The 13,569-nt window shown below is 39.8% G+C and overlaps 1 protein-coding gene across 3 annotated transcripts in view; it reads left to right on the top strand.

Moving 5' to 3' along the window:
- The window catches only part of KLHL2 (kelch like family member 2), a 59,407-nt gene that overhangs the window by 42,002 nt on the left and 3,836 nt on the right, over positions 1–13,569 (top strand). For 2 of the 3 annotated variants that reach the window (XM_052690175.1, XM_052690177.1), the window contains 7 exons: positions 3,866–3,975; positions 5,170–5,286; positions 6,211–6,360; positions 7,184–7,301; positions 8,466–8,663; positions 9,351–9,452; positions 11,168–11,296. In XM_052690175.1, coding sequence (XP_052546135.1) covers positions 3,866–3,975; positions 5,170–5,286; positions 6,211–6,360; positions 7,184–7,301; positions 8,466–8,663; positions 9,351–9,452; positions 11,168–11,296 — 924 coding nt within the window. The remainder of the gene's footprint in view (positions 1–3,865; positions 3,976–5,169; positions 5,287–6,210; positions 6,361–7,183; positions 7,302–8,465; positions 8,664–9,350; positions 9,453–11,167; positions 11,297–13,569) is intronic. The other variant, XM_052690176.1, reaches the window with a different exon arrangement.

Here is a 13,569-nt window from a genome sequence, read left to right as displayed (position 1 = left end):
ATAGGTGCAAATGGCCAAATCCAGCAGCCAGGAGGACCAGCCCTTTTGGTCAAGCACTTACTACTGCTGTGCCTATGTAGAACGAACGCGGATCTCCAAGCTCCTGATGGAAAGTACCAACAAGTGGTACTTGTACAGCTCCTCTTATCTTCCTTTGCTCTGCACGTTAGCTATGTGTAGTGTACTTCCAAGCATTTTGTTACCAGCTGCTTTCACGTGAAGAACTTCCTCTTTGTCTCTTCAGTATGTTCTTGAAGCTGAAGTCCCAACCTACTGGTACAGAGCAGACGAGGACACATCTTCATCTCCCCAGATACAAACTGGGTCTCTGCCAGTTGTGAAAATGTGAAAATCTGTTTTTCACATGCAATTGGAACAGATATTTTAGGAGCTTCCTGAAATTGAAGGATCCTCGTATTTTTAAGGCAGGTTTAAGTTCTGATGATAAAGAATTCTAATTCTACTTGCTCAGAAAGTGGGAATTTGGGAGCCAAGGTCCTGTAGCTCATAAGCCAGCTTACTTCCAGGCTGCTGGATTCTCAAGCCAGCTGGCTTCAATATCTAGGTAAAGCAGCAAGAACTCAGGCAAGATTCCAGTATGAATTTGTGAAAGTTGCACGCTGTGTGCAGAACTCTGGTTAGGAAAAAATAAGTATTTTATCCTCATATGAAAACTTCTAGCCAAATGATTCTATCTGCTTATCTAGGAAATGTTAATAACTGAAGTAACGTTACCTATTGCAACAAATAAAAGCACAGCTAGTCTGGGGGAAGAGATGCGCAGAATGTTTGGTCGTGTCAGAAGTTTCATGATGCTTGATGTTAATATCTCAGATTGTCAAAGCTTTCAGGATTTGAGTAATACAGAACAATACAAACCCTAACCCAGATGGTGAAAACACCACCCAATATTATTTGTCTCTCGTAATTGTTATGAAAGTGAGTCCAAATGGAGTTGAATTCTTAATATGGGATCATATTATTTCAAAGTAAGATGCTGATATCCTTTGTGTCTAAGGAAGCAGAAAGATTTGACTTCCATACACATTTTTATGGAACAGAAAAAAAAAAGCCTCCTGTCTCCAGTGCTTGAACGGTTTTAGATAAATCACTGTTGGCAGATTTAATTGGTGTTCTTCAGTTTCCTTTTATTTTTTTCATTTCTTATTTTGAATAATCCATTTTGTTGTCATTTCAATTGGCTCCTGCCAAACAGTTACCTGTCAATCACTTAAGATGGTCTCCTTGACAACAAGAAAAGCAGTTCTGAAGAGGCAAGTGATTTCACTTCACCTTCCCACTTATTATTTTTGCATGAATAAAATTTAAATAGCAATGCACCCTCCTACTTCTTGGCCATATGCATTACTTCATGCTTTAAGCACAGAGGTGGCATCCTGTAAAATAATCTCTTATTTTTTACTCAAATACTGTATTTTTTTAATAATTTCTCCTACAATTATTTTGCTAGCATGAGGAAAGATGACAGCTTCACCTTTGCAAATTGCATCAAAAATCCTCAGCTTTCTCTTTTGGTTATGGACTGGATTTCTTCTTTTTCCTCACAACATGTCATAAATCTAAACCACCTTTTGCAAAGAAACTAAAGTCTTTTGTGTATAAAATTATTTCTAGATGACGAAGTGTATCTTGTTGAATGTGATGCAGTTGGGTTGGCTTTCTCAAAGAAAGGTGAACAAGGCTTCTTTTCTGCCTACTTCTGAACTCAGCTTCCCTGTTCTGTCAAATGTACCCTTTTATGGTATTGTCGTTTAAAACATGGGGTTTATCATGAAACTAATTTATGCAAGTTAGAGTTTTCAATTTCTATGTGTAATGTGCTAACAGTGAAATTAAGCAGATATTTATTTCAGTAAGTGTGCCTCTCAACATTCTACTCAGGCTCAAGAAACTGCATATTTGTAGTCTGAAAAGCAAGCAGACATAAAGATTGGTAAGGAATAGAAGAGTAATGGCAGTGTTATAGAAATCCATTTGCTTCTCCTCGTCTATTCTCTTCCATAGCCTGAAATACTACGGAAAATACTAGTGTGTATTACAAGAGAATGTTGCAGAATTGAAGAGATTATCATTACATGTATGAAAAGGCTGGTAGGATAAGAGAAAAGGCAATGACTGCCTACTTAGAATAGAAATGAAGGGTGAAAAGAGTAACAGTTTTGAGTAGATTGAGACTTTTAGAGCATGTACAATGTGCATTAGAGCACATTGATGTTACTGAAGTCTGATCAATGGTAAAGTGTGTGTGAACTTCAGATGCAGGGCTACTCTGATGAAACTAGGGACACATCAGTCAATAATTTAACAGATGTCAGAGGACTGGATTGTGTCTTCCTGAAACTCATTGTTTAATGAAAGGCAGTTAAGGTAAAATATCATCGTTCTGGTTCCCTATCTCTAATTTTTCACAATTATGGTGAGATCTTGATGACAGAAGGCTTTATTATCATTTACGTATGTTACGTGTTCTTGAACTTTTCTCTGAAGCAGTTTATATTGCCTGTTTGAAGGTAAGCAGGATGCTGAACTAGACAAAGAACTAGAAAAATCATGCTGCACTAGGTTTACATATTATATATTGCACATTATAAATTATATAATGTTCTCTAATCTTTACTGCAGTTCAAAAAAGCTGTTGTACCTTGAAAAAGTCAACCTGAAACATGGGACTTGTTAATCTGGGAGCATTCAGCATTCTCTAAAATTTCTTCACGGATTCCAAAGGATGGTTGAGGTGGGAAGGGACTTTTGGAGGGCCCCTGGTCCAACCCCAGCTCCAGCAGGGCCACCCAGAGCAGGCTGCACAGGCCCACGTCTAATTAGCTTTGGGAGATCTCCAAGCAGGAGAACCCATTGCCTCTCTGGGCAGCTGTTAAAGAAGTTAATGTCAGGCATCAAGTTCTGCAGTACCACCAGTGGAGTGGCAGAAAAGGCTTCAGAAAATTCTTTAGTTTGAATATACGTGGTAACTTTTTAAAACGTTACTTGAACTTTGAGTGAACTCTTAAATTTCCTGTAAGAATTGTTCCTTCTAACTTTCGTTAAGCCCAGTTGAAGAGGGTAAAATAGCAGTTAACTGGATGGAGCTACTTAGCATGTAGGTGAGTAGCTTACAAAGAAATGATAAAAGAAGGGAGAAGACAGGTGAGTAACTGAACCAACAACTGGATTAGGTTACATGCTCTATGCTAAAAGAAAGCTTCTGGTTCTGCAGCCAGTTCATGAAGTTTTGTCAGCTTTGTTTAAAGCTTTGAGACAATAAAAAAAGAAGAGGAAAAATTAAGCAGCTCCTACACCTTGTAAAGACTGAGGTATGTAGTGTGTTTATGAACTGAAAGAAGCTCTGAGAGATGCAGCAGGATGCAAACCTGTTGGACAGCTCTTTGATGTGATCTACGTTCCTCTGTAACCACTGGTTAGTTGTAATGAATCAGCCCTTGTTCGTTTTGAACTGCAGGTTTAAAACGTTTGTCAACAACATGCAGGCTGTGTTCTTTCTCTGGAATCTTTTTTGCTGTATTTGTGTGTGCTTTCAAATACGAAGTTAGCAAAAAGAGCTTTAAATAATTGTCAAGGACAAGCATGGAGTAGAACCACTGAAAACATTAAATTGATATGGTTGCTACTGTTAGCATATATTTTAATATTTCAGTTATTTTGAAGAATAGAAATACTATATGTAAGTACTTTTACCCTATATGAAATATTAAGCTGCAGCTTCCAAGTATGATGGAGTAGCATATATATATGGAATCATATTCCCTCTTTTTCTTCTACTACTCCAATGCTTGATTTGCTGTGACTTAGCACTCTATGTTAATGTACTTTTATTCCCTCCAAACAGAACAGCACTTTTCTGACGTTGTGCTTAGTGAAGAATACCTCAATCTTGGTGTAGAACAGGTGTGCAGTCTGATATCCAGTGACAAACTTACAATTGCCTCAGAAGAGAAGGTAAGTCCACCTATATTACACTATTCTCATTTTCCTTTTGTGTAAGAAAGTAAGCTTTTTCTTAGTGCTCCTGAAAACCATCTGGATGAATTCGTTGTTTCCTTAATGAAATGAAGCACAAACTGTGCTAGTCTAAAGGATTTTTCCCAAAAGTGTTGTCAGTTTGGTGAAAATTGATCTGCACATGTGGAAATCCTACAACTGTATGAAATCCCTTAAGCCTTTGTTCCTTGAAAAAACAAAGTCAGGTCAATGGAAATTCCTTCTCATCTTCAGCAGAACAAGGAGAGTTCTTGCTGTGATTGCCCATTTTTAATGAGGCTGTTTAGATGAAGTGAAAATTGTGCATTGTAAAGGAGATGGCTTGGTAGCTTGATACTACCAAACTTGAAGTTGTTTAAGTTCTGCTTTAGCTACATCTTACCCTGCCAAAGCTTGTGAAACTGATCTGTGAGTCTAGCAGATCTCCTTGAGCCTCAAGTGATTTTTTGTGTGTGTAGAGGCATTTGCTTTGGGCCTTTGAATCTGGCAGTGAGCAGTTAAAAATCTGTTATCCTTTTTCCAATGAGTACGTAGTTTGTAGTGACATCTCTGCTCAAATGAACTTAAACTGTATTTTAAAGCCTGTTTCAGTGCTGATAATGATGGCTCAGTTGTGTTTCCTGTTAAAATATTTTTTTATAATGGGGAAACTCTCAATCTAAGAATCATCTGCTTAAAGTGTAATTAACCAAGTCAAGTTCCCATAATACTCTGAAGCTCCAGATGTTGTTACAATACAATACTAATAAGGTTTTAATGCTCAAGCACCTAATGAACTGTTGTGAAATACAGGAGAAACTAGACTTGGTGCTGCTTCTCCTGCTAAGACTCCATGATGATAAGTCATTTCAGTGGTGGCGTGGCGTGTCGGTTCTCTAAGACTAGAAGAGAAGCATGAGCATTGTGATAACTCTGCTGTACTGTTTGTTTAGACAGTATTACTGGGTTTTCAGTATTAATGATATCACTGTGTGCACTCTGTCAATGCAGCACAACTGCCCTTGATTAGATAAATACAGAAATAATTGGGGCTGTAACTACTACGGTCTTTCCTTATGTTAGAAAAGTAAAAGCTAATGTTGGAGACAGACTGATACTTTTGTACTCACGGATTTGTAAGTCAAGGGACTTGCATTTGTTTGTTTTTGGAAGGTATTTGAAGCGGTGATAGCATGGGTAAACCATGACAAAGATGTAAGGCAGGAGCTAATGGCACGCCTGATGGAGCATGTCCGGCTGCCTTTGCTTTCCCGGGAGTATTTAGTTCAGGTAAGCAAAAAAGAACACCAATTCTTGAGCACGTGAACACTTGTTTATTTTTTTTTAATGCCAGGTGGATAGTTTTACATTTAAACAACGGTGTCACGTAATGCACTGCTAATGGTAAAAAAAAAAAAATAATAATAATAAAAGAAACCACTACCACACGTGCACACATGTATGCATGCACACAGTCAAATAAGAGATTGCCACATTAAGGATGCCACGTGTAATTTACTGCTTTGGATACTAATAGCATACTAATAGGCTGAACGATTTAATTTTCTGAGGCCAGGATAGCTTTCATTTGTAATATGATCTTCGATACAACAATTCCTAAGAGGATTTTAAGTTGCAGAATTATGTCTGTTAAATCGATCAGGGCTTGGTGACAAAGAAAATGTTTCTTTACCTGGTTCACATATGTTAATTCTGTGAGATTACGTTGACTGCTTTGGTGTCAGGTCAAATGTTTAAGACTGAAAATGCAATTTCACCATTAACGTTAATTAATAGCTCCAGTAGTAGGTTGCTAGTATCTAGTTTTAGAAATTCTGTCTTTATGAGATGAATTTCTTCCACTTTGTTGTTGCAGGCTGCTTTAAATTCTTTTCTCTCCTCCAGTCTACCTTTAATAAAGTGTTTGTACTTAAAGAGCCAAGAAAGGTCTGATTGTGAGCAGTCGCTTGCTATTGTCAGATGCTCTTTCTTCCACTTACTAATTAAGAGAATCTGTATCCTCTGATTTCTTCTCAGTGACTGCATATTGCCAACACACACATACATTTGTGCCTAAATGGTTAAACTATTAGTAGAAAAATAAGATAAACTGCATTTTTTTTTCTGTGATACAGGCCTTATTACACTTCAGGGTATGATTTGTTTTACTTCCTTAACGTGCTCAGATCTTGTTAAACTTCTGTTAATAAACAGAGAGTTGAAGAGGAAATACTGGTTAAGAACAGCAGTGCTTGTAAGGATTACCTCATTGAAGCTATGAAGTATCACTTGCTGCCTACCGAGCAACGAGCTCTGATGAAAAGCACTCGAACGAAACTGCGGACACCTGCCAGCCTTCCAAAAGTAAGACCCTTGTTTTTGCAATGCACTTATTTCTTCAAATTCCATTTTAACAGATGTGACAGCATTACTATCACTCAGTCCAGTAAAATAATGAATAGCAGAATAGAGTGTCTAAAAAAAATACAAGAAGTCATTAGCTTTACAATCCATGTAACTGGTGGAACAGTTCTTTTCCTTCCTGCTCTGCCTTTCTCTCCAAAATATATATTTTGAGGAAGTTCTTTAGCATTTGTGAAACACACAAGGTGATGATCCTGTTGTTGACCAAGTAAGCCTGGTTTAAAAATAAAATTAAATTAAAAAATGGACCCATGCTTCTGAGTCATGGCGCTTTATTTTGTTCCAAAGTATAAAATTCTGCTCATTTAAAATAAAGAGTGTGCATGTGTGTGTGTATAAAATGTTCTATCCAGTGATAAAGAAGTTTTGTTGTGCTCTTATGGCAACTGCAATAATGGAAAAGGAGATTCACTTTTTTCCTAGCACTTTTACCTCCAAGGAACCAAATACGGCTGTTCTATGATGGATGTTCACAGTGCCATTGAACATCACAGCTACCGAATTCTCCTACCTGCATTCTGGGTATGAGGTGAAAGTGGAGCAGAATTGTGCCTCGTTCATGAGAGCTTTAAATTCTTGTTACTGCCTGCTTTTGTACCTGAGATATTTTCTCTGGACAGAGTTAATAATTGTGTTTTTTGAAAAAGGAGTTATGCCTACGTTGCGAGGCCCAAATTGCTTTTCTAGGAGGATCACCCTTTGGTTTTTAAAAACAGGTGCTCTCATATTTACAAATACTTAATAAATATCATCTCCCTTTCAGTTGATGATGGTAGTTGGAGGACAGGCACCAAAGGCAATTCGCAGTGTGGAATGCTATGATTTTAAAGAGGAACGCTGGCATCAGGTGGCTGAGTTGCCTTCCAGAAGATGTAGAGCAGGTAAATAATGCCCAATATTTTGTTATGTTGATTAATGCTTCAGACTTCAGCTGTTCACATAAAGCTTCTTACTCCATTTCAAACAGTAATTGAAAATAGTTATCTGAGAAGAGCCAAGTCTTGACTTCAGTGATCATCCGTAAAATTTAAATCATGGAATCTTAGAACGGCCTGGGTTGAAAAGGACCACAAAGCTCATCTAGTTTCAATCCCCTGCTGTGTGCAGGTCACCAACCAGCAGACCAGGCTGCCCAGAGCCACATCCAGCCTGGCCTCGAATGCCTCCAGGGATGGGGCATCCACAGCCTCCTTGGCAACCTGTGCCAGTGCCTCACCACCCTCTGGGGGAAAAACTTCCTCCTAATATCTAACCTAAAGCTCTCCTGTCTCAGTTTAAAACCATTCCCTTTGTTCTATCACTATCCACCCTCATTAACAGCCTTTCCCTCTCCTGTTTATCCACTCCCTTCAAGCACTGGAAGGCCACAATGAGGTCTCCTTGGAGCCTTCTCTTCTCCAAGCTAAACAAGCCCAGTTCCCTCAACCTTTCCTCACACAGAGCTGCTCCAGCCCTCTGCTCATCTCAGTGCCTCCTCTGGACCCGCTGCAAGAGCTCCATGTCCTTCCTGTGCTGGGGGCCCCAGGCCTGGGTGCAGTGCTGCAGATGGGGAATGATGTACTTGCTAATCTAGATAGACACAAGTTTGATGATTTGAACTTAATTGGTATTTCAGTTCATAATCTGAGAGTAAATTACATCAACTGCCAGTGATACAGAGGATAAATACAAGAAAATACTAATACATTATGATAATTAGCAATTCTATTACTAACATACCTTAGTATTATTATGTTAGGTGACGAATGGGAAGAAATGACCAGCTGATACCAAACTGGTGAAAGTGTGATCTTAAAATATTTGAGATAGCTAAGCAAGAAGAAATTCATTAAGCATCACTTTCAGGAGCGTGAGCCATTAATAACAAAAAGTATCACAACTTCTAGTACTTAAATTGAAGGAAGTGTGGCTCTGTGACAGTGTCAAAAATCTGTGTAGTGAGTACTGTAAATTGTGTCCAGTATCTGCATACCTGAAGTACAGAATGAAATGATTTAAGAAACAGATTAAAATGCTCAACTTTCTTCTTTGTTTTCCTGCTCTAGGAATGGTGTACATGGGAGGCATGGTTTATGCTGTTGGTGGTTTCAATGGTTCATTAAGAGTTCGCACAGTAGATTCCTATGATCCGGTGAAGGACCAGTGGACGAGTGTTGCTAATATGCAAGACAGGAGAAGCACCCTGGGAGCAGCTGTATTAAATGGACTTCTCTATGCTGTGGGAGGATTTGATGGGAGTACAGGTATCTTTGCCTTTACTTTCTGCTCATAAGTTTTCTCTACTCTTGATGCAACTGTATCAAATATGACTATCTCTTACCTGTGATGAAAGGAATGGCGAGGATAGCCTAGCACCTTGTGGTTGGAGCATGCTTTAGTGGTCTCATCCTTCTACCCAGTGCTGAGCTGCAGGCTGTTCTTTTCCATCTAAGGCTTTAGGCATATTGCCTGGACAAGTTCCCTTTCAGTATTACTTCTACAGTCTAAGTCCGTACCTCAAGGAGCCTGTGAGCAGAAAAATTACACCTCTGAGTTTGTGTCTGGTGTAAACAGGGTTATAAACAATGTTGTCTGAACTGTGGGAAAGCATACAGTCATTTGCTTCGCAGGTATGTTAAACCTTTTGTCTGGAGGTTCTTCCTTTAATAGCTGCTACTGATGTGTACGTAGTAGAGAACGTTTTATTTAAAGAGAAATAAATCCCAGGGAAAATTTTTCCAAGTTCCCCAAGCTTTTACTGATTTGTCCATTTGCAGACACCAAGAATATGGTGACTGTATTTGGCCAGCTGAAGGCTACCAGTTGTACCTTTTGCAAAGTAGTTAAGTTTAAAATTAATTTGAATTGACAGATATCGAGAACCTCCTGGAAGATACACGACATGTTGCATCTAGATTTGTAGAGGACTTACTGTTATCTTGTTTTCACAGGTTTATCATCAGTTGAAGTTTACAACTTAAAGACTAATGAGTGGTTTCATGTAGCTCCAATGAACACAAGAAGAAGTAGTGTTGGAGTGGGTGTTGTTGGAGGTAAGTTGACAAGTAACATTAGAAATGAGGAGGAGAAATGCAATCATTTACCTTACTGCCTTTTTTCACCGACTTCAGATTTTGGTTTCCTCTCAACCCTGTCATTCAAATGGTGTGAGCTCAACATAGGCATTCTACTTTGTTTTGGCCAGCTTTTAGCATAGGGTTTTCTTTTTTCAGGGTTTCAGCTGTGTATCAGATGTGCCTAAGGCCAACCAACAATAGGTGCTAACCGTGCGTGCTCTGTATTATGCATGTCAGCAAAGATAAAGAGCCTGTTTGCTGAAGCAGTGAGCATTGAAATTGGTCTTCAGTGACGTAACTCTGTACTGTTAACTCTGTTATCTGTGGGTGACTGGCGTTCAAGGGCAACTTGGTGGTGAATAGCTTGGTTGTTGCTTGTGCAACGCAAAGAGTTTTAGGCACTTTTTCATTTTTTAACTGCATAGGAGCCACTGCTGTTCCTTATCTAAAAATGGAGAGTATACAAGTAATTTTCATCTGAATTTTTTTGAGGTTTTTAGGGAGCCTTTAAGTGAGCTAGCAGTGTTGGATACACTTGAATTAGTTGGCCTTTGAACAACTCTTAGTTAAAACCAGAGTCAAGTGCCTTTATATGTCAGCTAGGCAGTTCAAAGTCTTTTGACTTGCGCTGTTCTTGTTAGATACAAAAGCTGTCTTTTACCTCCTAAAAATGACAGGAACCACAGTGTATTATCGTGAACTACGTGCAAAAATAGAAACTCACAGCAATTTTCAGAGGGACCTCGACAGGCTTGAGGGCTGGGCTCGGGTGAACCTAATGAGGTTCAACACAGCAAAGTGCAAGGTTTTGCATTTGGGCCGGAAGAACCCCAGGCACCCGTACAGGCTGGGAGGAGTGGGCCTTGAGAGCAGCTCTGCAGAGAAGGACCTGGGGGTCCTGATGGACGAGAGACTGAACATGAGCCAGCAGTGCGCTCTGGCAGCTCGAAAGGCAAATGGGATCCTGGGCTCCCTCAGGAGAGGGGTGGTCAGCAGGGACAGGGAGGTGATTGTCCCTCTCTACTCGGCTCTTGTGAGGCCCCACCTGGAGTACTGTGTCCAGGTGTGGAGCCCTCAGTACAAGAAAGACAGAGATCTTGGAAAGGGTCCAGAGGAGGGCGACTAAGATGATCAGAGGGCTGGAGCACCTCCCCTATGAGGACAGGCTGAGGGAGTTGGGCTTGTTCAGCCTGGAGAAGAGAAGCTGCGGGGTGACCTCATTGCAGCCTATCAATACCTGAAGGGAACCTACACCCAGGAGGGGAGTAAACTCTTCAGAAGGGCTGACAACAGCAGGACTAGGGGAAATGGATCCAAGTTGAAGGAGGAAAGATTTAGGTTGGATGTTAGGGGGAAGTTCTTCACAAGGAGAGTGGTTAGGCCCTGGAACGGGCTGCCCAGGGAGGTTGTGGATGCCCCGTCCTTGGACGTGTTCAAGGCCAGGTTGGACGGGGTCCTGGGCAACCTGATCTGAATGTGGATGTTTGGTGGCCCTGCTGGGCAGGGGGGTTGGAACTACATGATCCTTGAGGTCCCTTCCAACCCGGGTGATTCTGTGATTCTGTGATTCTGTGATTGATACGAGTAGTGGGCAGCTAACTCAGAACGGCGACTTTCCCTTTGCATGTTTAACAGTGTACTTAATCCATGTGCATCAGAAATGTCCAGGTTTTTCTCGCTTACCCTTACAGGTAAACTGTATGCAGTTGGTGGCTATGATGGGGCATCACGTCAGTGCCTTAGTTCAGTCGAATGCTACGATGCCAATACAAATGAGTGGAGCTACGTGGCAGAAATGAGCACTAGGCGGAGCGGAGCAGGTGAGCGAACAAAAAGCAACAGTCGTACTAAAACTGAAGCAGGTTTGAGATTGTATCGGAAATACAAAAGGTAAGGTGATGTCAGAGTCTAATGAAAAGCATCAGTCTCAAATGGCAGGCTTATCTCAGGTTATAAACACAGAAGTGTCTTACAGAGTAAGATTCAGTCTGTTAAGAGTAAATATTTTCCCTTGCTTTTTCATTCTTTTCATACTCTTCCCATAGCTTCTCAAGTTTACAGTGAACTACGTGTGGTTACTACAGTCACTGTAGTAGTAGCTAAATAAGGAATTATCACAATCTAGATGTCCAGGATGAGAGATGTCATTTCCTCCAAGATATCACTTTGCCAGTGTTGGGCTGATTTATCTAGTAGCATTGTCAGATGCACTTTTCTTGTGAACCATAATCTAGACTTCCACCTCTTCAGAGGATTCGTTCTGCATTATAATTTACTGCAGGAAATTTTGTCCTTATTCATCCCTAAGTTGGTATTACTGCTTTCATCTTACTGCTTCCATTTATGTGCCCTTCATTTCATCCTCAGTAATTCTTCTCACCACCTGATGTTCACACCCTTTAGATATGTACAGATTACTATGCTGTCCTTCCATATTTATCCAAGATATATCCTTTTGTTTCTTTAATCTTAAAAATCCCTTCTTATTTTTTTCATGGATTTCTTTCCCTTTGGGATTCTGAATATATATATTTCTCTTCAGAGACATTGAAAATGCCTGTGGTATTCTGCTCTTGCTTAATGAAATGTTCTTTCCAGAGCTTCACACTGACTTTAGCATTTTCATTATCTATTTTGGACTCGACTCTCATTTACTGCTCACTTTCCTCTATTTGTCTTTTGGTATTTCAGGTTTTTTCAACTTGCTGTAGTTGTTTTATTTCTATAGAGGCATCCAACGTGAACTTTTTCAAGTCAAATTGTGCAATATTATTTTTCTACGTTGGTTTTCTCACTTAGGTCACTTCTTTGTCAATTACTCAGCGGTGCTTTTTAGCAACACCTTTCACATACCTACTGGTGATTGTGCTAACCTGCTTCACAATTGGAAAAGATGTTGCTGCAAATAAAATGGGTGGCTTTCCTGTATGCTCTGTAGATGACTGACAGTTGTCCCAACTTTTCGTCTTGCCTTCCATTATTCTTTATTAATGTTGAGTAGTTTTTAAGCGGTGGTGATGATGTTTAAAGTCAATCTAAATTATTTCAGTAGGCATTATATAGAAGTATTAAAATCAGTACTGAATTTAAGCTACATGGTTTGTCATATTTCCTTACCGCCCTTACAATACTAGCAAGTAGACCGGTCTGCTATTGCTAGCAATAATATTTCTGTGGCTTTTAAATGAAAGTTAAGTTAATGAAAGAAGTCTGAAGCTTTTAGTTACTTAGTTGGTGTATCATGAAAATAAATCTGGGATTAAAACTTGGCCAGAGCTGCAGTAGGCAGTTGTCTAATAGTGGCGAGTTTTGAGGAAGATGTTTATATAAAACAGCCAAATTACTTGAATGATCACAGAGACAAACAGCGTTGGTGGGCTGCTAAGAAGGTTCATTTTGCAGTCTTCCAGCAACACCCTTTTATCTAAGTTTAAAAAATAATAATTAAATGGAAAAAAAAAAATAATAAAAATCCCACAACCTGTTTTTGCAAGCTGTCATTGATCCTGCAGCCTGTTTATGTACTGCCTATTTTCAGATTTTTCTTGGATTTTGAGCTACTTCTACAAGTCTAAAATTCAGTGCCTTAAATGCAACAGCTACAGGGATCTTTCTGCCCTGCCCCCTCCTCCTGTCCCTTGCCTTACAGCTCAGGACCTTGTTCATGTAACTCTGCTGCTTCTTATCTCATCCTCTGTTTAAAAAAGAAATAGAGAGGAAAAAGGTAAATCCGGTCAGTAATTTCAGATTCACGTAATTGAGGAAAATGATCCAATGTTCTTTGGGGCCACTCTTAAATGCATGGAAAGTTTCATCTGTGCTTGGGGAGGAGAGGGTGGTAATGTGGAAAAATGGTGGCTGTTGACTGAGCTTGTCTGTCAGCCAGGTATCTCAAAGCTCTAGATCTGCTTCAGCTGGTGACCAGCCCTGGTGTTTTAGGTACTCGCTATAAGAGAATTTCATTCCTGCATTAAATCAGGGATCTCTGTTCATCTCAAGGAACTTGAGCCCATCTCTGCTGTTCCTACTGCTTCACCTTCATTCAAAAGCCACTTCAGAGGTGAACCCTCAGTTCATCTTCTCTAGTACCAAC

Source organism: Tympanuchus pallidicinctus, unplaced genomic scaffold (assembly GCF_026119805.1).
Source record: "Tympanuchus pallidicinctus isolate F22 unplaced genomic scaffold, pur_lepc_1.0 scaffold26, whole genome shotgun sequence".
Lineage (NCBI taxonomy): Eukaryota > Metazoa > Chordata > Aves > Galliformes > Phasianidae > Tympanuchus > Tympanuchus pallidicinctus.
The sequence above is the reverse complement of the archived record's forward strand: the minus strand, read 5'-3'. Positions and strand labels throughout refer to the sequence as shown.